Source organism: Glycine soja, chromosome 18 (genome assembly GCF_004193775.1).
Source record: "Glycine soja cultivar W05 chromosome 18, ASM419377v2, whole genome shotgun sequence".
Taxonomy (NCBI): Eukaryota; Viridiplantae; Streptophyta; class Magnoliopsida; order Fabales; family Fabaceae; genus Glycine; species Glycine soja.
This window is the reverse complement of record NC_041019.1, coordinates 55,805,829-55,831,138: the sequence shown is the minus strand read 5'-3', so window position 1 is coordinate 55,831,138 and position 25,310 is coordinate 55,805,829. Positions and strand designations below refer to the sequence as shown.

The 25,310-nt window shown below is 31.8% G+C and overlaps 2 protein-coding genes across 4 annotated transcripts; both read right to left on the bottom strand.

Annotated features, from left to right (window-relative positions):
* Positions 1-903: 903 nt before the first annotated feature.
* LOC114397748 (probable disease resistance protein At4g27220) lies at positions 904-14,722 on the bottom strand. Of its 3 annotated transcripts, none has more exons than XM_028359934.1 (5): positions 14,672-14,722; positions 13,383-13,669; positions 4,327-5,136; positions 3,837-3,917; positions 904-3,646 (listed from the first exon to the last, which is right to left on the bottom strand). In XM_028359934.1, the coding sequence occupies exons 2-5, from the start codon at positions 13,657-13,659 to the stop codon at positions 1,038-1,040; spliced, it is 3,777 nt and encodes a 1,258-aa protein (XP_028215735.1). In that variant the 5' UTR covers positions 13,660-13,669; positions 14,672-14,722; the 3' UTR covers positions 904-1,037. The 3 variants fall into 3 exon arrangements, with proteins under 3 accessions (XP_028215735.1, XP_028215736.1, XP_028215737.1); XM_028359935.1 differs by having other exon boundaries at positions 14,564-14,675; XM_028359936.1 differs by lacking the exon at positions 14,672-14,722 and adding an exon at positions 13,868-13,949.
* Positions 14,723-17,740: 3,018 nt separating this feature from the next.
* Positions 17,741-24,781, bottom strand: LOC114395680 (proline-rich receptor-like protein kinase PERK8). The gene is made up of 8 exons (XM_028357511.1): positions 22,893-24,781; positions 21,481-21,891; positions 20,370-20,456; positions 20,000-20,070; positions 19,754-19,830; positions 19,272-19,419; positions 18,426-18,587; positions 17,741-18,313 (listed from the first exon to the last, which is right to left on the bottom strand). The coding sequence occupies exons 1-8, from the start codon at positions 23,929-23,931 to the stop codon at positions 18,071-18,073; spliced, it is 2,238 nt and encodes a 745-aa protein (XP_028213312.1). The 5' UTR covers positions 23,932-24,781; the 3' UTR covers positions 17,741-18,070.
* Positions 24,782-25,310: the final 529 nt, after the last annotated feature.

Here is a 25,310-nt window from a genome sequence, read left to right as displayed (position 1 = left end):
CCACAAAAGGCAGGAGTTTTCTAATATAGCTTGATGAATGGTATAGGGAAACTAGTCTAAAACTCGTTTGATCCTATGTATAGTAGAGAATAATGTGCGGAGCTAGGGTGAATTGGCTTTAATTAACTTTATTTTTAATTGATGGAATTTTACCCCTCTTGTCAAACATGATACAACATTTTGATGAACACTGGCACAGCCATAAAAATAGATTAGAGAGCTATAGGATCATCAAGTCTTTTTTCCTATCTAATATTAAAGAAAGGTAGTTATACTGCAAGGTTTTATTTTGTATACTACGTTTGGAATTCTGGTTACCTCTAGTTTTTGGTGAATATTTACTCTAACCAAGATTTTTGTAACTTATATTATTAAAGTTTACCTAGTTCTAGCTGCATATGATATCAAGTATGAAGTATCAATTCTTGGTTTTGGAAATTTTCAGCTATATGTATCAGTCAGCAGCGCTTTATAGATCAGAGGCTAGCACCTAGATGCTCTCAATCACGGAACGGAAATGTTAGCCTATAAATAGGTAATGGTAAAATGAGTAAATTAACGAGAGAATGGGTCAATGTTATGATAATTAAAATATATATTTTGTAGTAGGCAATGAAAGATCTATAGTATTATTTCTGCTGTTATGATGGAGATGCTGAGTTTTGTGCATCAACAAATGCTAATATTGTTGTCGAATAAGAGCAGTGGAGACCGGAGAGGGAGGTGTTGGATACTTGTCAAACCTTCCTCCACTATATGAAGTATTCCCAACGTGTCAACCATGCATGAATTTTTCAAAAGGCTGCATAACACTTTGGTTGATCAAATATATTAATATTAATTTCTTTTTTTATTTTTCATTTCAAAGAATGGTCATCTATTTGTCAAGACAACATTTTTTTAATCCGAAATTGCAATGCCCAGAAATACATTCTTCCCCGAACCGATTATGAATTTGTTTTGTCTTTACAAGAATTATGAATACAAAGACTAAGCGACATAAAATAAGTACCATAAAATAAGTACCATAATCTGAATCAACAGAATCCATCATAACGACCAATTCTGGGTGTTTCATAATTGGGACAATCGTAGATTTCCAATATATCCTCAGAGTTACAGAGTAAAATTCCTTTGCACACTGTCTTTAATTCTGTTAATCGGCTTAGTTGCAATTTGGTTAACTTGGGAAGTGCAATGTTGTCGGAACTATCTCCTGCAAATATCTCCTTTATTGATTCGCAGTCCGATACCGATATAGACTCCAGGTTTTGAAGTTGTGGCACTAACCCTGGCGTCAGCAACTTCTCTATCTGATGGCATCCATCGATACTCAATTCCTTGAGATGAGAAAACACCCCCCTCCGAGATAAAGATTGTGTTAAACCAGCAACATCTTCCTTGCAGATGACACTTAAACTATCCAAATTATTAAGTTTCAAAGATTTGAGGTTTTGGATATTAGTGCATAAGGAACAAGATACACAGAATAAACTCTTCAATTTCGTGCACTTTTGAATGTGAATGCCCTTTAAAGATAGAGAACCATTAGATGACAGAGCAGCACATAAGCATTCCCATTGATGATTGCCAATTACAAGTAATTCCGCAAGGTCTCTTGGCAGTAAATAGGGTAATTCATCGCAATCTCCAAAACATACCCTTCCACGCTTGAATTCAAGATAAATAGGATTCTCAAAAAAACCAAGTGTGTAATTATTAATTCCAAAATAGATAAAATAGGTTTGAGGTCCATAACCACTGTTCTGAATTTCTTGCACATAACGGTTGTAGTAATCCTGATCGAGAAAGCTTCCTGCAAACCATTCAAGCTTAGTCATCCCTTTTACATCTTCTACTATTATACCTGACCAACCCCGGAGATCCAGATATTGCATATTGCTCAAACCGGGCAGTACGCATCCCGGTACTAATGATAAATTCAGATTGCGGGAAAGATTAAGGCATTGCAACTTTTTTAGATTTTGCAAGCCTTCCGGTACTCTGAGGATCAAATCACAATCTGAAATGTCCAATCTTGACAATGCTTGTAGATCTCCCAGTGGAGGTATATCTTTCAAATTTGAACATCCACGGAGCACTAAAGAAGTAAGAGACCTCAACTTAGACAGCGACTTTGGCAAGGATGTTAATCTATGATTATATGATAAATCAAGTAGTGTTAGAGCATTCATGTGTCTGAAAAAACACTTGGGAATATGACTGATGTAATTTTCAGATAAGATGAATGTGGACAAGCGTGGACAATTAGGTGATGTGCCCTCTGCTATTTCTTCTATCTCATTACGCGCCAAAGAAACTGCCTCCAGATCAGCTGTCCATTCCCGCATCTGAGGTATCTTTCTCAAATTTTCATCACATTTTACCATCATGTTACCGATATGGTACGCCATCTTCCTCACCAGACCATTCATTCGTAAACACCCATGAATCAACAACAATAAAGAATGGTTTATGAGTTTATCCACTATGACACGTGCCTCATCAAATATTTCCTCCAAACTCCCCTTTCCATTTAACACCCCACTCTTAACAAGCTTCATAACCCATCGCTCTTTGCTAATATCATTACGAAACAGTGCAGACTGTAAGAAACATTTTTGGATTTCCTTTTCAATTAAATTGTCATAGCTACGTTTTAGTACGCTTAAGACCTCTTCTCCCATTTCCAATCTGTCAAGTTTATTCAATGCATGTCTCCACCAATGGATCTCATTTTTCCCTTTCATGGTTCGAGCCATCACACTGATTCCAAGTGGTAAACCATAACATTTCATTACAACAGATCTTGCATGCTCTAGTACTTCACAAGAAAGTCTTGCAGGTGTTCCGCGGTGTCCAAGTTTTAGCAAAAATAACTCCCAAGCTTTTTCATCAGAGAGAGGGTGCATTGTTATGATATTACGTGGTTGGCAATCCATCTGTAGACACACATGTTTCAAACGAGTTGTGATAATCAATTTAATGCCATTAACTTTAAGAGGAATCCCCACCTTTTGCAGATCAATATATTCCCAAACATCATCCAAAATAAGCAGTGTTTTTTCTCTTTTCTCCAACTCTGACGTCAAAATTGTTGCTCTGGTCATCTCATCTCCGTAAAGCTTAACCTGTATTGTTTCTGCAATGTCATGTTGCAATTTGAAAGTGGTGAAATCATGGGAAACAGTGACCCAGAAGACATCCTTGAAAGTCCCCTTTCTTTTAATCTCATTCTTGATATGAGTTGCCATGAATGTTTTTCCAACTCCCCCCATTCCATCTATGCCAATAATGAAGACTTCCTCATCCTCCAGAAGATCCCACATCTTCTTCACATTTTCATCTCGCAACGCCCAACGCTTCTCTCTCAATAAATAAATAAACTTAGCATTCAATTCAGAAGGCTTGGGCAATTCATTAGTCGACCCAGACTGATGCAGTGAGTTTTTCACATCAATAGCTCTTTTTTTAAGGTCCTTTAGTTTATCCAACCAATCGTCATCTTGTCTCTTGCGCTTATTGCCCTGGAACTCCCGCCAATGTAACCAGTCTTCTTCCCTTGTTAGTTTGGATAACAACTGATTTATAGTCAAAGCATCGTCACCATTGCTACCTCCGTTCACAGTATGATCTTCTACATCACCTGTTTTATTGTTTTGGTTATGCTACATTCTTAAATTTTTCTGTTTGTAGAATAACATAACTCTCTCGTGTGTTTTAATAATGAGTCTTTAGACAGAAAATTCTATTTTGTGTGAAGAAGAAAAAGAGCATAATGGAATTGGTGAGGGTAAGATTTAAGAACATATTGGAATGGCAACTAGAATGCGCACCTCCTAATAAAGCTGACAATTGTGTATTGTTTTGAGGGTTAACTGAACCACCAACAATCATTTTGTTGTCTCCTTCAACCGCTTCAATGCAACAAAAGATATAGACAAAACAAAATATAGTCACCATTTTCAAATTTCAACAAAAATCAAGAAAAAACATGTCAAATAGTAACATACTAATACTATTAATACTAACTTAATATCTTAAAGATGATAGGGTACTTATAATAATGAAATATGTCAAATAGTAACATACTAATACTATTAATACTAACTTAATATCTTAAAGATGATAGGGTACTTATAATAATGCTAACAATTAAGGAAAGTTTGATAGGGCAAATCGTTCTCTCTCACACACAAACTATAAAATTGAGGATTTTAAAATAAAAATCAAACTTTGTTATATCACCTAAGAAATAAAAAAATACAAGTGTAAAGAGCAGGAAATGAACACAACTAATTAATTGGTAAGTAAACAGATTCATACCTATTAATAGTTTCTGTATATGAGATCGTTTCAGAGAAGCATCTGGTAGAGGGAACCAATAACTGAACTTGCTTATCAGGGAACGGTTAAAGTTGATTGGAGCTTGTTCCAGAAAACGTTCCAGATAGTGGAGCAAAAAGATGCCACAATCGTATGCATTTTGTTGCTGAGGCAGCTCAAGTGGCAGGAATGGAAGATCTAAAAATATAGAAGAAACATCATCCCTCACATTGTTGTGCCTCTCTTTCCATTCTTCACATAGATAACTTTGGAAAACATTGTGGAGATCTTGATGAATTCCTTTTCGGGAATCCATGTGCAAGATGCAAGCTTCTTTGGGAGATCCCTTAGTTTCTTCATCTCTGTAGCATGTCATGACTTCAGCAGGGTGACAAATGACAATCAAACTCCAGTGAAGACTATAGTTTATGGGAATGAAGATATAATCCTTTTTAAAAAGGTTCACTTTTCTTGTCCAATTGCTTACACGCTGAAATGCTGCTTTACCATCACAAGCAATTGATCGATTATCTGTGCTTAAATCAACAAGCTTAGGAAAGAAAAAGCAATTGAAAAAGTGAAACCTGTCCTGTTTATCAGTTGGGAGTTTATTTTTCAAATAATTGATATAAAAGTCAATGATATTATCATTAAGGCATTTCTCAGGCTGTAAAAGCTCAATATCGCTCTTTCTGATACAAACAGCATCAGGGTCCCCCTTTGGATAAAAAAACGCCTTTTCTATGTCATTGCTTTCAAATGAAGCCGGATCATGCTCCAGTATCTGGTCTCCCAAATTATATTCATCTTCTGAGGGATTGAAGTTGATGTAGAAGTCAAAGAAAATGTTAGACTTGATTTTTATTTTTTTTAGGAAAGAAAGAAATAAAACATAAGGAACTATTGCCTAACATAAGTAACACCTAAAAAAATCTTGAATTTAGGCATCTTGTTATAAAATAACTTTTAAATAAATTACTATGAATGCTATTTTTTTTTAAAATATGAATATTATATTAAACCTTAAAACAAACATACATTGTATAAATATGATAGATTTGAATATTATAAAACATGATCTCTAAATTTCCACCTTGATCTTAGGCTTTAAATAATAATAATTTTATTTTCATAAATTATATATAGGTATTATGTAACATTCTATTTTTTTAAAAAATAAATTAAAAAGTTTATTTAAAAATAAATAGAGTTTTATAGAAATAATGAGATTTTTATAATTAATTAAATAAGAATAAATAATTTTATTAATTAAAATAATGGGTTGAATGAAAATAAAAAAAATTATTTATTCATTTGATAGGGAGTAAAATAGAATTCTTGTTTATAAAATAATAATAAAAAGGTTAAATAATAGGCTAAAAATACCCTAATTATAAATAACATATTAGGTCCCTCTTCTTTTTCCTTTCAAATTCATTTTCACTCCCCCCCTCTCCCAAAATTCTCTCTTGCATCTGAACATGTTGCAGTACAATTATGATCTCATACTTGTTAACCATTGAATTATCGTCAAATTTTAACACCTAATTCTGAACTCATATTTTCACATCCTCACCGTTGGAATTTTTGAAATAATACATGTGGTGAGAGAAATTTTTCTCCCACGCAACTTTCATTTTTTCGCATACACCCAAACATGTCCTAATAAAACTATGATCTTGGATGCTTCAACCATTGGATCGTTGTTAAATTTGATCACTAGTTTTTAAATTCAATATCTCACATCTTCACGGTTGGAATTTCAAAAATAATGTATGTGAAGAAAGAAATTCCCATCACACACAGACAGTGCAATAAAGGCACTAATCCCTTCTCCTTCTCTCTAGTATTTAGAAATCCTAGTAGAACAACCAAAGGAAAAACTTGGAGAATATTAGGAAACTGTTATCACTGCTAGAGTACACACATGAGCTCTCTTAGAGGTAAGGAATGAGTTAATCACAATTAGGGTTAGAATGAACCTGTGTAAGGATCCTTAGATGATTAAATTTGGGTTTGTTTTGAGATGCTTATTGAATTATATTTCTTCCTTTACTATTATAATTATGATCTCCTTGTGTTTGACGGACCAATTGATGTATAAATACGAATTGGTTGATAAAATTGAGTGTTCTTAATATTGTCATGTTTTTGGCCTATGATTTTAATTCCTTGATTTTAATATGATTATGTGAAATTATTTGAGGGGTTTTACTCTCCATGTCGTGAGAAGAATTTTTGTATAAATTGTTTGTATTTTGGATAAAATTTACTAGATTAACATGATAAATTGTTATTTGAGATCATGAAATTGTGATGAATTGTGAGATACATGTGTATTAAAATATTGTATGTATTGAGTTGAGTTATGAATTGTGCAATCACACAATTGTAAGATCATTTAAAGGCGATGAATTTTTACGCGACGAGTATTGTAATAGGATCCACTGTGGGAATCCGACGAGCTAAATCACTTTGAGGAACATGTTAAAATGATTTTGAAAATAATTGAGTAATTGTGTGTATTGCATAATTCATAAGTAAAGTCTATGTTTGTGCCATGTATATATTAATATTGTGTGATGTGTATATGATTCATGAGGTGTAATAACATGTTGCTTTGAGATTATACCATTGTGATTGAGATTGAGTGTATGTGATAAATTGAGTATGTATTGAATTGTAATATACATGTATATTGAGATGTTGTGTGTATTGAGGTATGAAATATGAACTATACAATCACATGATTGTAAGACCCTTTAAGGGTGATGAGTTAATGCACAACGAGTATTATGATGAGAACCATTCTGGGAACCCAATAAGTTTAATCACAAGCGCGACGAGATAAAATTATTTTGAAAATAATTGAGGATTCATGTGTTTTATAAAGTTTATAGATAGAGTTTGCGTGCTAAAATATTTTCTGGGTTGGACCTGAACCAGGAGAGGGAAGCCCTGGCAGACTCTACAGAGTCTAGACCTTGAGGGTAAATACACTCGATTTAAGTGCTCTTTTAAGTTTGTACCGATCTCACATGATTGGAGCATTATCACAAAACAACGTAACCTTGACTAGTCTCCTATGATTTTACCTAATGAGAGTGGTGTAACTTACCAATGTATGATCTGTCTTGTCATGTACTCTTAGGCGTTCGACGAGGTTTTTGACTGACCTGGTACCATATTGCATATAAGATTGAGTCTTAGTATCTGCTGTATAACATCTGTGTAATGACTATTGTGACACGTTACATGATGGTGAGTAATGAATCATGAGTGTGGGACATTGTGTTGTACTTGAAGTGTATTGCTCTGAACACGTGATTAATGTGAATGTGTGGGATGTGGTTGTGTGATTAAATCTTTGGGACAAATGATGTTGCGGAATAAGTGGTAAGATGATGCAAATTGTGCTAAGTTGGCATTGTTATACTTATATTAGATATATGTGATTTTGTTTATCTCAATTTGTCCAGGAATGTGATAACTCACTCCATGAGTGTTATTTGTATTTGAATCTTGTGATGATCTCGAATCTTGTGTTTATGAGAGTAGATGATTAGGTGGATGACTTTAAAGAACATCCTGCTGGACGATGTTTGATACAACGTTATGATAAGATATGATATTGAGACATGAGTTTCTATATTAACTGCATAAAGTTTTGGATAATTTTCTTTTAAGCCGAGATGATTTTATTATTTATTTGGACAAGTTCCATTATGATATTAGAAAAATAAATGTGAGTCTTTTACCCTTTTAAAATGCTTTTATTTAAATTATTCTAAAAATTTTAATTAATTTTATATTTTTTTCTTTTATTATTAGTACATATATCTGAGAAATAAAGGATGTCACATATTACATCATTATTATTGAAAAAAAATTATAATAAATAAATTTATTAATGTATACATGTTTATTTTTAATATTATTGTGTTAACAAGTTATAATTAAATATTACCTTAAATATATTAATGGTGTAGCTTATTAATCTATTAATATTATAAAATAAGTATTTGTATGTTAATATATATATATATATATATATATATATATATATATATATATATATATATATATATTATTTTGTCATATATATTTCGTATGTTCACTTCGATAATAACTATAAAATCTTAACCCTTCATTTTCAGATAGTTTTCAGACGCTTTGTTTTTCATTTTCTCAGTTCGCAACTAGTAAAGAATACGAGACAAATACTGCAATGATATTTTTGCAGCTTTGTTTGTATCTCTAAATTGGTTCCTCATCAGGATCGATAACAATTCAACATTCCAATGTATCTCATATTAGGGTAAGATAATTAAATTATATAAGGGTCAGATTATTAAATTTAAATCATATAATTAAACATAATTAAAATACTATGTAAATTTTTTAATTTAAATCTTGATCCTTCGTATATATGATTACACAGTTGAGACTTGATATTTTTTCATCAAAGACACAATTAACTTATTATAACTAGTAATCCTGGGAAATCCATTCATCAATAGCTAGAAAACATACAACTATACATGCATGCACATACTGACATACATATATACAGTTAACACAAGTGCCATTATTATGTTTAATACATAATTACCTATGACAAAAGTATGCCTTTTTAACACTAGCCTTTTTGGTAAGTCTCTTAATTTGTGTTTGCCTGAGTGATTTACTGGCTACATATGCACTCACAGAGGTAACCTTTTGTTCAATGGAAACTAAACTTGATAGATATTGATAGTTGTTTGCTTTCTTTAGTTAAGTAACAGGTAGTGAAGCTACATATGCACTCACAGACTTACAAATCAAAAACCCAAAAAATTTAAATGATGCCATCATTTGAGAGTTTTTTATGGTGTTTAAGATTATTTTGTTTCCTTAAGTAGCAAGCACATATAAATCCTGCTCACACTTTGGATTCAGCAATTGAATTTTATTCATTCAATTTATATATAAATATATAAAATATGTACAATTTGGATTTGGAAATTCATTTGATGGAAATTATTTATCTTTTGCTAGTAAAAGAAATTCTATTTCATGAAATAGAATTTTCAGGCCAGATGTAGTAACATTCTGGCTTTTTCAAACTATTTTCAGGCCAGATGTTTCTGAGCTGGAGTTGAAGTTTTACGAAGAATCAAAAATATTGTTGAATCTTCAACAAAAAGTTGATGACTTGGCATGCATCCAAGGTTTACTGAACTTCTCAACCCACTTCTTCTCTTTGATAGTTATATGTTATGATATCTATAGCTGGAAATAATCAGAAGCTTGAATTTTTATTTCTCTTACTTTTTCTTTCCAACGATTTACTAAATAACGACATGAACTAAATTTCTATTTGACACTGCATTATGTTTTGGTTTCCTCTGCAGATCTCTGCAAGTTGAGCACTAGTTCAATTGTCAGGCATTTGTTTTTGAGAACTACTATTTTGTAAATATTGTTGTCCAATTGTCATCTCATATTCACTGTCTCATGTTTTAAAGGTTCCTTTTTTCATTGTTTGCTATACAAATCTTTAAACAAAATGAAAACAAGGTGACATTTTTGTAACTATTTGTGAAATAGGAAATTCAAACAGTTTTCTCAAACCAAGCAAGCCTTTAAATTTTCATTTCTTGTTTTCTTGAGTCTCAGTTCCGATTCTTGCCATGTTTCTTGACATTGTGTGTTATTTTTCCGTTTGTGTCTTTTAATATCTTATTTTCTAAATCTTGATTATTATTTTTAAATGAACGAGACTTTGATGTCAACACATTTCTGAGTAATATTATTTTACTTATTTTGATACTGTTGCTACCATATCCTGTTTGTAGCATGCTTACAATCCAGATGAGGAGTATATTGAGGTGGAATCCCAATTGCGAGCACATCTGGAATCTTTCCTAGAACCAGCTAGAACATTCAATTTGATTTACACCAAGGTTTGATCATGCTTTGCTTGCTCTAATTTGTTCTGATGCCATCAGAGTCTGGGCTGATTTTACTGTCTGACTAGTATGCCTCAGAAATAAAGAAAGGACATATAAATAGAATGCTTATAACTATATGACTAAAATCGTTAATTTTCTTAGTCCTAGCTGATTTTGATAGATTTTGCTGATTATTAAAAATTAGTGCTATATTGCTTAACTACTAACTAGTCTTCTGGAAATGGGGTTGTAGAATGTTTTTTTAGGTTTTAGTTAATTTAGTATTATATATTTATTTTTATTGTTAATTATTAATCTATTTAAGTTACTTTTTAAATAATTATGCATAATCATTATTTATCCTTATGATGTTTAATTATATAATATTAAATTAACTAAAACCATAATATATAGTAAAAAATATAGTAAAAAAATTATATGTACTCATCATAATTAGTTGACAATAATAATTTTTAATTTTTCAACTATGATTATGATTTTAGTTTATTTCATATTATATAATTATGAACTAGTTTCGAATTATACGTACTTATCATATCTTGAATTAATTTTCTAATTAAGTTACATTTAAAATATTTATTAATAATATGTACTTATCAAATTGTTAATTAATTTTTTAATTATATGTACTTATCATATTTTGAACTTTTGGCAAGGACAAACAAGGAGATGACACTTGAGGAAAAGATGTTGCGGCGAGAATCATGATTGCGTAGTCAAGAGATGTGGATGGAACCGAGCACCATGTTGACGATATTCAAGTTGATCATTGACTCTTGATTATTATTTTTGTTTGATTATGTCATGTTAGTTATGAATTTGAACTATATTAAACTTTCACATTGTATTTTATTAAACTTTGAATTTGTACTTTGTTATTAGATGTATTTAAAGATTATGAATGTTCACTTTTATGAATAAGTTTGATTATATAGTTTAATTAAAAATTAATTATTAAACATGTTAAAATCTAATAAATGAAAAAATAAAAATAATGTCATATTTTCTTTGAACAATTGAGTTGTTTTCTAATTTATTTTAATTTAAAAATTAATTATTAAACTAGACCAAAAATATTTAAAATACATTTTAAACTAAAATTAGCGACCGAATTAGCAATCGAAATTATAATTATTTTTTAAAACTTTATTATTATTAGCCACCGAATTAGCGACCAACCTTTATTTTAATTTATTTTATAATTAAAATTTAATTTTTTACTAGCAACCGAATTAATAACCACATCCTATTTTAATTTATTTTATATTTAAAATTTAATTACTTGTTAGCGACCGAATTAGCTACCCCAATTTTTGGTTGTTGATTTGGTCCAAGCAAAATAGCAACCAAATATCTAGCGACTGAATTATGTATGCTTGCAACCCATTATTTCAGTGGCGAAATAACAATCGAATAGAAATTCGGTCGCTGAGAGTTTAGCGACTTGGATTTTTGCAACGTACATGATTCGGTCGCTATTTCGGTTTAGCAACCAAATTTAGAGATTTAGTGACCAAATCTGCCGGTCGCTAAATCATGCTTTTTTTGTAGTGTATGCATGCTTGTTGCCATATTTCATTAAAATAAATTCATTTAATATTAATTTTACCAATTATTTTAATTCTACACTATTAATTTTAATTTTTCAATAAATATTTAATCTTTTAAAACAATATATAATTTTAAAGTTAGCTAAAAGAACTCAAAAATAAGATTCCCCAAATAGATAATTTTTTCCTTTAATATAAACTAAGAAAAAAAAATTACTACTCATGTTCCTAAGCATAATTAAGATTCTCTTAACTACGATAAATGTTAAATAATCTCTTTAGGCCACTAGTTAAAGAAATAGTTAAAGAAATAAATGTAAAAAGTTTTCTATTGAGATGTGTAAAAATCATTTAGTTGAAAATTTTAATGAGCTCACATATTTTTCGATAAAACCTTTTTGTTTTTAATTTCTTAACCTAGGGCAATCGTTAGCAAACTTCTTAATAAAGATATTTAATTTAGCTAATAATATTAAACTTAACAATTAATATCATTCATCCAAAATTATTCTAAAAATTATTGACACTCAATATCTCACTTTTTATTCTTAATTACTCTAAAATTTATTTTTTCAAAAAGACTCCAGCCATTTTAATTGCCCCTTGATTTTGTCTTCTTCCCTGAATTTGTGTACCTGATCTTTATTTTTGTTTTATTTTAGTATCGGCAAAAATTATTTAAAAAAGACATCTATTGTAAAAATGACATAATTGTCTAATCAATAATTTTAAAATGATCTATATTGGATGATGTGACTGTTTATTAATTACATCACTAGTTAACAGTTTATTGATAATAAATAATTAAATTGAATATAAAAATATGTAAAGTATTAAAAATAAAAAGAAATGATTTAAAAGCAAGATTAAAATCACCTGTATTAACAAAACTATGTATGTTGTATCACCTGCATATAAAAAAATTGCCTACCTAATACATTAAAAAGTAAAGCAGGTGTTTAAAGAATGAAAAGAACACACTAGAATAGTAACTAGAATGTGTTCCTCCTAATAAAGTTGTTGATTATGTACTGTTAATTGAACCATCAACAATCTATCACTCCCCTAGAATCGTAGTAGGTAATATTAGTAACTGACTTCTTCTTATGCTAGCTTATTTTGAAAGTCCTTGTGAGGATTGTTTTGTTGTCATTATGTGGTACTTAATTCTCATACCTCTTTTTATTATATATATTATATTATCTTTTTCTGTTAAAAATAATTGCTTTATTGTCCTTTTCAATCAAATGAAATTATACATTACATAAAAATGAAAATTTAAACACTATATAAATAAGAAGATTTATAAACATAAACTTAAACTTCAAGGTTTAAGATTTTCCAACATCCAAGGCAACAAGAGATATAGATAACAAAAAATGCAGTCACCATTTATAAACTTTAACAAAATCAAGAAAAAATGTAAAATATTGAACATTTAAATAGAATAAAAAGATGTCAAAATTTATCTTTGAAGTTTAAGAAAGCATGATATAAAAAGTAAAGTGGCAACTGCCATTGCTATCTCAAAAATGTTAAGCATATTACTTACCTTGTAATTGATTCAATGTATTTAGAGCTTCTTGTGGACTGGTGGGACCAGAAGCAATAATGTTGTGACCTCCTACGTTGCCACTGTATTTGGGGCATTTTCTAATATTGTTTCCTTTGCCTGTGATATGCTCTTCAATTCTTGTAGCACCTCCACCAAACTTCTCTTTACAATGGTTGCACTTCCACATATCTTTTCCTATTTGTTCAGCTTCATTCCAGTATTTACTTCTCGGGCGACCCCCCCTTTTCCTTTTACTACTACTAGTCTGATCCATGGTTTATTTCCTAAAACACAAAGTAAGTTTAATATGTGTTTATCTTTAAAACTTGAAAGTATAGGTTATTAAAATAGACGGTTGATGTTTCTATTTTTTTAAATTCATAATTTTGATATGCTTTCAAAAAGTGACATGTTAAAATTACGAACAGAAACTTATCCAAAAAAATCATTGCACAAAATCTTTCTGATAAAAATTTACCCACCTAACTATGTTTTGGTTGCTTCCAAAGTTTAATTCACAGCCAAAGTAAGGAAATCAAATTTGCTGTAAAATCCTGAATCACATTAAACCTTCAACCATTAATAATAATGGAAGAAAAAAATAGTTATTGAAAAAACAATTTACTGTCAAAAAAGTTTTATTGAATTGATTGAGTAGAATATGTGAATTATTATAAATTAATATTGTCTTTTGATCCTTACAAATAAAAAACTATTTTCCTATCTTGAATTCCTGAGTGAAGAAAAAAATGACAACGGAACATAATGATTAAATGATGAAATATTACTATTTTTACTCTTATTTTTATCTATACAAGTATTTATTACATTTAAATTTAATGCACACAATTTAAATAAATTAATTCACAAACATCAATGTTTAAATTAAATTTTTAAAAATTAAAAACTTTTTTTACAGGAAAAACTAAAAAAATTAGAAAACAAGATTAGGAGTTAATTAGATTAAGTTACATCTAAACAGTTAAAAGTGTTTAAGCAACCATTCACAACACCCATTAATCTTGATTTCCAAGCTACCGAATATCCACAATTATCAAATGCAAAACTAGATAAATAAAGTAAAAATATATATAATAAGTGAAAGAAAATCTAAGGATAAACATTTGGTAGAGTGAATCATGAATCAAATTTCATTACAAAACCAAAAAGGGAATTACCGAATGATGCCTTTCCTTGTAGTTGTAAAAACAGAAAGTTTTGTGAATAAATTTGAGGAGTGATTTGAGAACTAAAAAGAAACAGAGAGATTAGGTCTGGAAGCTCACCTCGTCTTTAAGTCTTAAGTCTTAACCTTACCTTTGGGGAATGGCTTGTCGCTCTTATACAGGCTGCTGCCGTACAGTAACACGTTATTTACAAATTACAATGACTTTGACTTTGCAAGATACACGGTTTCTTCCAAATTTGGGATTCCATTTAATTTGGTTATATTGCTGTTGGGCAAATGCTAAGGAATGTTATAAGACCATGCATATTTTATTTCATGTAGTGGGATTCCTTTTGCTATCAGGTTATTTAATATTTGGGTAGTTGTTTTTACTCAAATAAAATATGATGTAACCTTATACGGGCGGATTGGAGAGAACATAGTTTATTTAAAGGCTTTTGTAAACTATAGGCTAGGTGTTCCTTATATATATATATTGCTATCAGGTTATTTAATATTTTGGTAGTTGCTTTTACTCAAATAAAACATGATGCAACCTTATACGGGGACGAGACGGATTGGATGAAGACATAGTTTATTTAAAGGCTTTTGTAAACTACAGGCTAGGGTATTCCTTTTATATAATGATTTTCTTTGCCAATAAACAAATGCTAAAAGTATTGCTTAAGAAACTTAAAATAAAAATATTTTTATTAAGAGATGAAAAATTATACTATTTTTCTTGGGAGATAAAAAATTATGTTGCCTATAAGTTTTTTTTTTTTTACAATCTCTTATAATTTACATCATAAATATTTTTTAATTCTTTAACCAATAAATACCTAAGGACAATAGTCAGCAACACCGATCTAGTAAGTATAGTAATTATTTGTGGGGTACAAACTACATAGTGTGGTTTGAGACTTTTTTTTTTTGTTTTTTCGATTCGAAAGCATAATATGTAATTTTGTTAAATGTAGATATTATAGTTGTTTTAATTTGACCCATCGGATTATGGTAATAAAATCATAAAATTGTGGGGGTACAAATTAAAGTTTGTTGTGGGTCTTTTTTCTTTATTTTATTCGAAAACAAAATCTGTAATTTTGTTATATAGTTATAGATATTATAGGTTATTTAATTAGACTCGGTGTTTTTTTTTTTTGGAAAATACATTTATGATATATCATTCAGAATCAAAGATGGAATACAAGAAGGGAACAAGGTAAAAGACATAGTTACAAGTATAAAATGGTCAAAGCCCTAATAAAAAAAATGCGCTACATTTTGCTAGAAGAACATGCAAGCAAGATATGCCAGTAGAAACATGATTGGTGTAGTCAACAACCATCTTACAATGCCTTTCGAAAATAACCTTTTGATAAGCCAAGTGAGATACCCATTGAATATTGCTTGCAATAAAGCCATGCTCTCCGCTTCAGCTGGTGATGGAATGCCTTTGAACAAATGTTTTTGCCTTCAGAACATGCTCGTCTCGGATGCATATGCCAACACCAAAACAGTTTTCTTCTTTAGATATAGCCGCGTCCATACGTTGCATTTCATGTAATCACAGCTTTCTGGTGGCAACTTCAGGAAAATGCCACAATATGTCCTGATGTTAAGTTTTATGTAATGATTTGATTATTAAGTTATAATATTTAAGGAATAATTTGATATTAAATATATTTTCAGATGATTAATTTGATATTAATTTATAATGTTTAAATATTAATTTGACAATAACAGGTTATAACTGTTACATATTTTACATTTAGAGACTAATTAATTATAAATTTTATCGTTGAAAGTTACCATTTATCCTTATTTCTATAATATTTGTATATCTTTATTATTTTTCAGAAAGTATAAATGGTGTATATAGTTAACGCTTTACTAAAAGAATTATTCGGAAAATGAAAAACTAAGAGAATCATTGCTTCATAGAATTAGTCGATTATTTATTTTATAAAAGCATGTTAGTTCTTTTTTGATTTTTTACTTCTCATTTTTTAATATTTTTTTTTGTTTTTTATTTGGTTTCATTGCACTTCAAGTCGTTGTATAGTCTCAATATGTAATTTTGGTCCTTTTTTGAAGAAAAAAAATGCCTATTTAATCCTCTAGTTATAAAATTAATCAATTTTGATCATGCTGTCATGCTATTATTGACCATTAATTTATCAAGAAAATATAGCTTAATTAATTGAGTAAAATATGTGAATTATTATAAATTATAAATTGATCATTAATTTTAAATCTTAACTTTAACACATCAAATTGACTATAATGTAACATTTTGATACTAATATGCACTGTTTACATATTGACGTAGAGATCTTATGTGACAGGATATGTGGTTTAGAAAATGATAAAAATGTTTAGATTTTCAAATAATAAAAGATTGACTTTACTTTTTGAGCAACTTCATTTCTTTTTTTTTGTTTTACTCTTTTAAGTAACTTGACCTCTTATATATATATATATATATAAGCTTTTTTTATAAAAGAAAAGAGTAAAATGTCATGCACTCAAATTTGTCAAGGAAAGATAGTTTAATTTTTAAGTTAAAAGGAATAGCAAGGGAAGAGAGTGTTATTTATTCTTTCCATTTTGTATTGCTTCGACAAACCCCTATAATAAAATGAAAAAATGTTTTTATTATATACTGTGAACAATGAAAAATATGTAGTTCAAGGGTATTTTTGAAAGAAAAACAAATACATACAAGCATGGAGGCTAACAAAGCCCTCATTATTTCCACCAAACTATGGTTAAATGGGTCTATTACTAGTTGATAGGTCCATTAAGACCACTCCTATGGGCTATTGCTTCCTATACTCTCTTTTTTGCATCTGTACTCCATAGTCCATAGCCCATAATCCACAGGAAGGTGAAAAGATTTGAATGGATAAAATTGCCCCCACAACCTTAGCCCCTCCTCTTCCTTATGTGCCGCTCAATCAACCCTCATTCTCCTTTTCTTCCACCTCCCTCCTTTGTCAATTTGTTGGAGAAGATCATCAGAAACTTGGAGAATACTACTTCCAATTTGACGTGGGTCTAACACATTGCAGAATTTGAACCAAACAAGCACATATATCACAATGAATTAGAAACAAAGTAAAAAGAAATGAAAACAAAGTGAATTGAAATACAAATTTTGAATTAAAATTGGATGTAAAAGTGTGAAACTCTTGTTATTTCATTGTTCATTTCTCTCTTTTTTACTCTCTTTCCCTACAAACAAAAACAATATAGAAGCATAAATTGTGATTTTAAGGGCAGTGTTGAATTCAGATCGATCATGGTATTATACATGAATAAATAAATACATTGCGTTATGTAACAAATAGCCCAATTTACAAAGAATACAAAGGGCCATAGCAAGCAAAATCATGTTAGGAAAATGAGAACAAAAATAGTAAAAATGAGATTTACACCACAGGAAATGCATTGACAGGTGGGTGCTGTGTGCATGCAATCCCTTAAAGAAAGAGTGAGTGAGTCATGTCACTCAAACGTTCCCATGCCCAGTTTTATTTTGGGAGAAGACAGTTGTTGGGTCGTGATCTCTACTCCTCCAGCTACTCTGAGACTCATTGAAGAAACTGGAACTATCTTGGCTCCCAAAAGCCATCCTCCTAAACATTCTGATTTGTGCAGATTGCTGCGCCGAATCAAACACCGAACTCTGTCCCGGTTTCATTCCGTTATTGAGATCCGTAAACTCATCCAAGGAATCTAAAGCTCTCACCACCTGGGAAGGAAGCAGCAATGTGCAAAGTATGCACAGTTATCATCTTCAAAATCACAACAAATATGTATGACCTGCATGGCATGGCATGCTCAAGTTCATAGAATAAAATTACCTGACTCATGCGTGGTCTCTTCACCGATGAGTGGCGTACACAGGCTGCGGCAGCCTCGATCATCCGAAACATTTCATTTCTATCGTAGTTCTTCCCCAGTCTTGGATCCACCAAAATTTCAAAGTCCTCATTGTCAAGTGCTTCCGTCAACAGAGGTCGAGCCTGGAAATAAGTTTGATAATTATGAAAATGAGCAATTTAAATTAATGTGCTTCGGATTCCATTCCCTTGTCTTGTTTCTTTTATATTACAACTAAGAAGATGCATGTGATGTGATTTAGTACTATTATGTGAACAAATAAAGGCAAGTACAAGTTCATCGTATAATTGATCACAAATATATATATCCTTCAGCAGTTCAACATTGGAAATTTTGGTAAAAAACCATTAATAGAATTCTATCTCTAGGAAACATGTGTGCCACTTCCTTGTCTTCCTCTTTATTTTTATTTTTTTCCATTTGGTCTAACCGTCAACTTCTTCAATTCGGTAAATTCACTTGCACGTTCCAGCTCCTAGGTTATCTATTATGAATGTCTCACAGCTCAAAGAAAACAAGGAAAAAAATTGTGATGTTTGGAATGCTGTGTCTAAATTTTCAATTCTATGTTTCCACTGATAATTGTAAAAACGTTACTTTGTTTTTTTATTTTATAATTTATTTCCAGTTTTCAAAAATTTAAAATGATGAAAACAAGATTTGTTGTTTTATAATATCTAAACCTACGAAGCCGTGTCAAATAATAATATAGGAATCCTTCACTGAACTACTACTACTACTACTAATAATAATAATAATAATCATAATCAAACAAATGTTAAGCGAAATATGCGAGTGCGACTCACCCATTCAACCAGGCTCTCATCACCAATTGGTTGAGATGCATCTACAGGCTTCCGACCTGTAATTAGCTCCAAAAGCACAACCCCAAAAGAATATACATCAGACTTTTCAGTAAGTTTTCCACTTGTCGCATATTCTGGTGCCATGTACCTGGCAATTCAGACCATTATTCCCATTAGGTATACTTAGAATAGGAACAGTTCATACTTGAGTGTTATCAATATCCAAAAGACTCTCAGCTTCATGTGAATCAAAAATGCCTTAAAACAAGGCATATTAGATCAAAGATCAATAAATAATATCCAAACAAGATACAACATGAGAGGGGAAAAATTAAGATGAAAAGGTTTCAATTTGATTTACATTTATTCAGATAATCAATACAGATAGTCTGAACACAGTAAAATTTAAGGGCTAATAATAGGATTCCGTTAATAAACACTAAATTATGTGACTCAAGCTACATTATAGACAAAGAACCTACCCAAAGGTTCCCATTACACGTGTAGTTACATGTGTATTTGAATCTAATGCCAATTTTGCAAGCCCAAAGTCCGAAACCTGACGACCAGATCATACCAAAAAAAATGAAGTCACAATCAAAAAAATAATTGAAGATGCCAATGAGCACAAGTTGGCCTTTAAGCATGAATCAATTTACTAAACAGACTTCATCAAAAATTTCAAAATGTATTCTGCATCAGAGGTACAGATTATAAGAGTAGCTTACTTGAGCTTCATAGTTGAGATCAAGTAGGATGTTTGATGACTTAATATCTCGATGAATAATGCGTGGATGACCTGATAAATTAATTAACAAGAAATAAGAAGATAAGCTGTGTAATATGCTATAAAACCCAAAAAGATAAAGTGTAAAAGCATGTGAATGTGCAATAAAAAATAATGCAACCATGTCTGCTGTTAGCATCTTAATTATGGTTGCAAAATTTCTACAGATCCCAGTGTACTTAGTTTAAAGAAAAATATATATTTTAAAAGAACGTCTCCAAGCATAAAAGGAACATGTAGTGCCATGGAAACACCTTGTCTTCTGTGGATAATTATATACATGAGAATACTATGAAAAAGAAGAAACTTACAGTCTTCATGCAAGTAAGCTATTCCACGAGCTGCACCAGCAGCAACCTTGACTCTGGTAGGCCAATCTAGAACTGGTCTATTTTCACCTGCAAAAATTTAAATTTACTGGTCACATTTTAAGATTAAATTTTAGATGAACTATTAAGTCCTTAAACCTAAAACATGGATTTATAACAATGATGGGAACTTACTGAGCAACCTACTTGGATTTAAACTCAGGAGCAACAACAATGGTGATAATGATGAATTCACAGAAAAACAATAAATCATGTGTTTCTATTACCATAGTGAATACTAATAAAATTATATAATCCATAATTTTTAAATATTCTTGAAGTTCATCACTGAAATATTAAAATTAAAATTTTAAAAAAGGAGGGTTCAAATCATTCGTGATCACACAAATAAATGAACTTTATTAATGATACTTCCATGATTTATCAAAAGGAGATATCAAACATATCTCCATAAAGCATGGAAACACCCTTTTGATGCCATGTACGTGTGTTGGACACCTGTTTGCTTGACACAACCTTAGTACAACACATTAATGAGTAATGACACATCCAACAAGTATGTGTCCATTTTATTTTGGCTTTGCAAGGTGGGGTGCAGCATAGTCGCATAGACATGACATGGATATATAAAAAGAAATAAGCATAGCTCTGTTATAAACTTTTAAGCAATTTTAAAAAATAAAAAATGAATATAAGGCAGGGGTGCTACTGTCAAACTAGTAAACTGCTTTGATTGAGCATGTAATTGTACATGGCTAGAACTACTTGGACGAGAGTTCATTCAGAAAATATTTTAAAAAATGTCAACAGAAATTATGCTCCATGTTTTCTGGAAGGGGGTTATAAAATAACAAATATCGGTACATGTGACATACATCAAGATTTTGTAAACGGTGAAGTTTATATATAAAATTATGATCAGACCTCATCTTCTACACCCCTCTCTAAAAAGGGATGTCAAACACTCATTTTCCTTTTAGAAATTGGTAGGTCCCTGTGTCAGTGTATATGTTTTATAGCTTGTGTTGTAAATTTGTGATGAATTAATTATTGTTGTCTATTCAAATTATTTAATCAGAGATATGTATCTAACCGTGGAGATGGTAATGAAGAGTATCGTTGGGAACATAGTCATATACAAGCAATCTCTGATGCTCGGATATACAGTAACCAACTAAAGAAACCAGATGACGATGATGTACACGGCTAATAATCTCAACTTCTGCCCTGAATTCGCGTTCCCCTTGCCCACCACCAATTTTGAGCTGTTTCACAGCTACTTCTCTTCCATCTATCAGCAAACCTTTATAAACACAGCCAAATCCACCTTCTCCCAACAAATTTTGTGCTGAAAACCCATTTGTAGCTTGAATAAGTTCTTCATATGTGAACCATGATCTTGAACTACTTACACCACCAGGCTCTGATGGAGAATATACAAAATCACTACCAGAGCCACTACCTAAAAAGTTGGCCGGAGACTGCGGCCTCAAGAATAAGGTACCTAGAAGAGAATATCAATGTTCAAAAGGATTATTCTAGTGTCCATTTACACATAAATTGTAGCTGAATTTATAAAGCTACTATAAACAAATGCCTGTGGTATAGTGCCATGTCATTTAAACATAAAGAAACTATCATTCCAAATTCTTTTAGAACAAAACAAAGTCTAACAAGAATTGTCCAGCTTAATTATTTTACTCGGCCAAAATTTGTCACAAATAATGTAGAAACCAAAGTTGCCACCAAGAACGCAACATAGATTTTTTTGTGAGGTGTTACAAGGACAGCATGGAGGTTTAAATGAATAAAAAGCTGTACAAACTACCCAAAGCTGTCACCACTAACTAACCCAATTCTAGTGTCTTGCAACAGAGATTGAGGGTTCAACAAAGGCATATTATTAATGAAAATAAATAGATCAGTAATTGCATTGATTTGATTTAAGCTGGCAATAAAGCAAAATGGAACAAAATAACAAAATGCAGAGTAAAAATGACTTCTAGACCAGTTCTAGGCCATGAAGATCAGAGAAGCATTTACATCTTTTATAGGCAACTACAAACACCATAAACTAAAACCACCCCTTTCAAGTATCAGATTAATTGTATTTACCCAGAGATAGCAAGCAATAATGTAATGCCCAACAATTATGGATATAGAGACATGCAAAATCAAATAAATGAACCCCATCTTAAAGGAAGAGAAATTGGTATTAGGTGGTAATGGAGATTGATACATTGACAATGGACTTCTGGTTTGGAGTCTTTAATGAATAATTTAAGACCTAGAATTGCAGGACTTCTGATGCATTATTGAAGTATCCAGGAAACAGAATCCATTATATCTGAGAGTATCTAATTCAAGTTTAAGCACTACTGGGAAATTCTTTTGATATTTATCTCAGTAACAAATTTTCAAGGTTAACAACAAACAACATTGAAGAACCAACAAGATAATACATTCCTAATGTAGTAGTTGGTAGTACATAACACGATGAAATACCTGAATTGTGGGATGAGGTAAATGGAGAAGGAGCAGCATAACTACCTCTTGATCCTGTTCCCTTCTTCTTTTTCTTCTGTGCAAACCACACAGCCATAACAAGAAGGCTGAGGACAATAAAACCAACTACAATTCCAATAGCCACAGATCCTCCAGTGCTCAACCCTCCAGAATGTGAAGGTGTGTTGTTTGAAGACATACTGTTAGTACCATCATTAGTAGGTCTAGCAGTGGGTTTCTCAGTTGGAAGAGAGGGTAGCGACACCTTCGGACCCCCCACCACTGTTTTATTAGTTGGGGGATCAGGCAAAGAAGCTGGAGGTGAAGATCCTGAAGGGTCTGAAGGAGGAGTTGAAGGCAATGTGGATGGAGGGGGAACATCAGAGGAAGGAGGTTTAGGAGGAGTTTCAGAAACTGATGGAGGAGATGCATGTGAAGGAGTAGTTTTTGGTGGATTTTCTTTCTCTGGAGGAGTTCTAGTGGTTGGTGGCCTTGGAAAATTGGCCGGAGGAGGAGGAGATGGCGAAATCGGTCGAGAGGGAGGTGGAATTGTTGTGGGAGGTGATTGAGGAGGAGGGGAACCGGCTGGTGGAGATGGTGGAGACAAATTTGGAAGGGAAGGTGGAGTTTCAGCTGGAGGAGGGGATGTGGTAGCTGGTGGTGAGGGGGGAGATGTTGTAACTGGTGGGGTTGGAGATGCAGGTGGCAATGGTGGTGGAGAATCAGGTGGTGATGGAGGGGGCAAAGTTGGTGGTGGTGTAGATGATGGTGGAGGAGACAGTGATATGGAAGGAGGAGGGGTTAATGGCACTGCCTGAGGAGGAGAAGGAGGTGGAGCAGAAGGGTCAGAAGGAGATGAAGGAGCAGGGGAATTGGGTGTTTGTGTTTGTGTTTGATTAGGCTGAGAAGAACTGGGAGGTGATGGTGGGGTGGAAGTGTTTGTTGGAGAAGATGAAGAAGGAGGTGGTGATAAAATAGCACCAAGTGCTGGAGGCACTGCAACAGGGGAAGCATTTGGGGAAGGGTTTGCTGAAGCCATCACTGCACAAATCTTCCCTCAAGAACAAAATGTACTAGTTAAAGTTAAACAATTCCGTCACCACTACTTTGATGATGATACTTTCCAAAACCACTCACTAAAACTCTCCAATTTCCGATCTTTTCCCAGAATCAAATTTCATCACAACACCCCATATCAAGCATCAACTTAAGATTTCAGATCAACCATTCCACTGGCAATGCTCAAATTTCTTCAGAGAAAAAAAAAAACAACAACACAACGACCAAGACAACCCAATTTCTTGAAAATAAAAAATAATAAAAAAAACTTAACTTTGGCAAAGTGCAAAAAGTCAATACCCACAAACTACTTTCAAGAAAAGCTAATGCTTTTGTAGGGTACAACACCTGACAAAAAGCAAATTCAGTGGGGGAAAAGAAACCCAGCTTATGAAACAAAACCTTTTTGCAAATCAAGGAGCATCTAATCTTCAAGCATTATTATGGCCCAGATTTGTCACTGCTCTAACACACTGGCGTTGCCAAAATGCAGCTTGCAACATACCCAGATCTCCGAAACTCACTAATGACCTAAAAATGCAACCTTCAGCAATATCGGCCAAGAGGGTCCTTGCATGTACAAAAGAAAGGAAGGTTCAGAACTCTACAGGAAAAAGCTCATTTTGCGGAATATGACAATAGTGGCACACACAGCACAGCACACCCCACAATATGCGCAAAGGAGAACGTGGAGACGACTTTCAGAATAGGCACCGTTTCACTCTCTCTCTATGTCAGTCCTTCTTCACTCACATGCATTGCCAAAGAAAAAAGGTCGTGTCCCAATTGAAAATTGGGACAAACAATCATTCAACCGTATATGATTTTGTTTTGTTTTTATTTTTTACTTTTTTTGAATTGGAGGGACGAAAGTGGTTCTGATGTCTTGCTTTTATCGCTTTGTCACTTTATTTTTGTGTCGAGAAGAAATCCCATCCCACTAACACACCCAAGTACATTCATACATAATTATTAAACTCATAATAAAATATGTTAAAAAAAAGTATCTTATTAGTATTTTTTCTCATTAATCATCTAAAAAAAGTATTTTTTTTGTCATTGAATAGTTAATATGCTGACATGAAGAGTATTAATTTTTTAATGCACTCAGTTTCTAATATTAATTAACAATGCTTAGAAATTAAAAAAATAACGGTTGTGATTCATTAAATAAAAAATAAAACTTAAAAACTTGTTATTTCTAATAATCAAAAGATCAATAAATTCGAGTGTGTTAGAACCTTTTTATAAAGTTTCTTTTTACCGTCGTGGTTTCCTTTTTTGGGTGGAATTTCACGTTTAACAGTTGTAAGTTCCTGTTTACAGTGTTAAGATTCTTTACTATTTTGGTGAGATACT

Coding starts and splice junctions, on each gene's coding strand:
- LOC114397748 (XM_028359934.1), bottom strand. CDS start 13,659: ATGGATCAGACTAGTAGTAGTAAAAGGAAAAGGGGGGGTCGCCCGAGA. Junction 3,918..4,326: donor TATACAGAAACTATTAATAG/GTATGAATCTGT, acceptor GTTGCATTGAAG/CGGTTGAAGGAGACAACAAA. Junction 3,647..3,836: donor ATTGTCAGCTTTATTAGGAG/GTGCGCATTCTA, acceptor ACAATAAAACAG/GTGATGTAGAAGATCATACT.
- LOC114395680 (XM_028357511.1), bottom strand. CDS start 23,931: ATGGCTTCAGCAAACCCTTCCCCAAATGCTTCCCCTGTTGCAGTGCCT. Junction 20,457..21,480: donor TCTTCATTACCATCTCCACG/GTTAGATACATA, acceptor AAATTTTTGCAG/GTGAAAATAGACCAGTTCTA. Junction 18,314..18,425: donor AGAGACCACGCATGAGTCAG/GTAATTTTATTC, acceptor CTTCCTTCCCAG/GTGGTGAGAGCTTTAGATTC.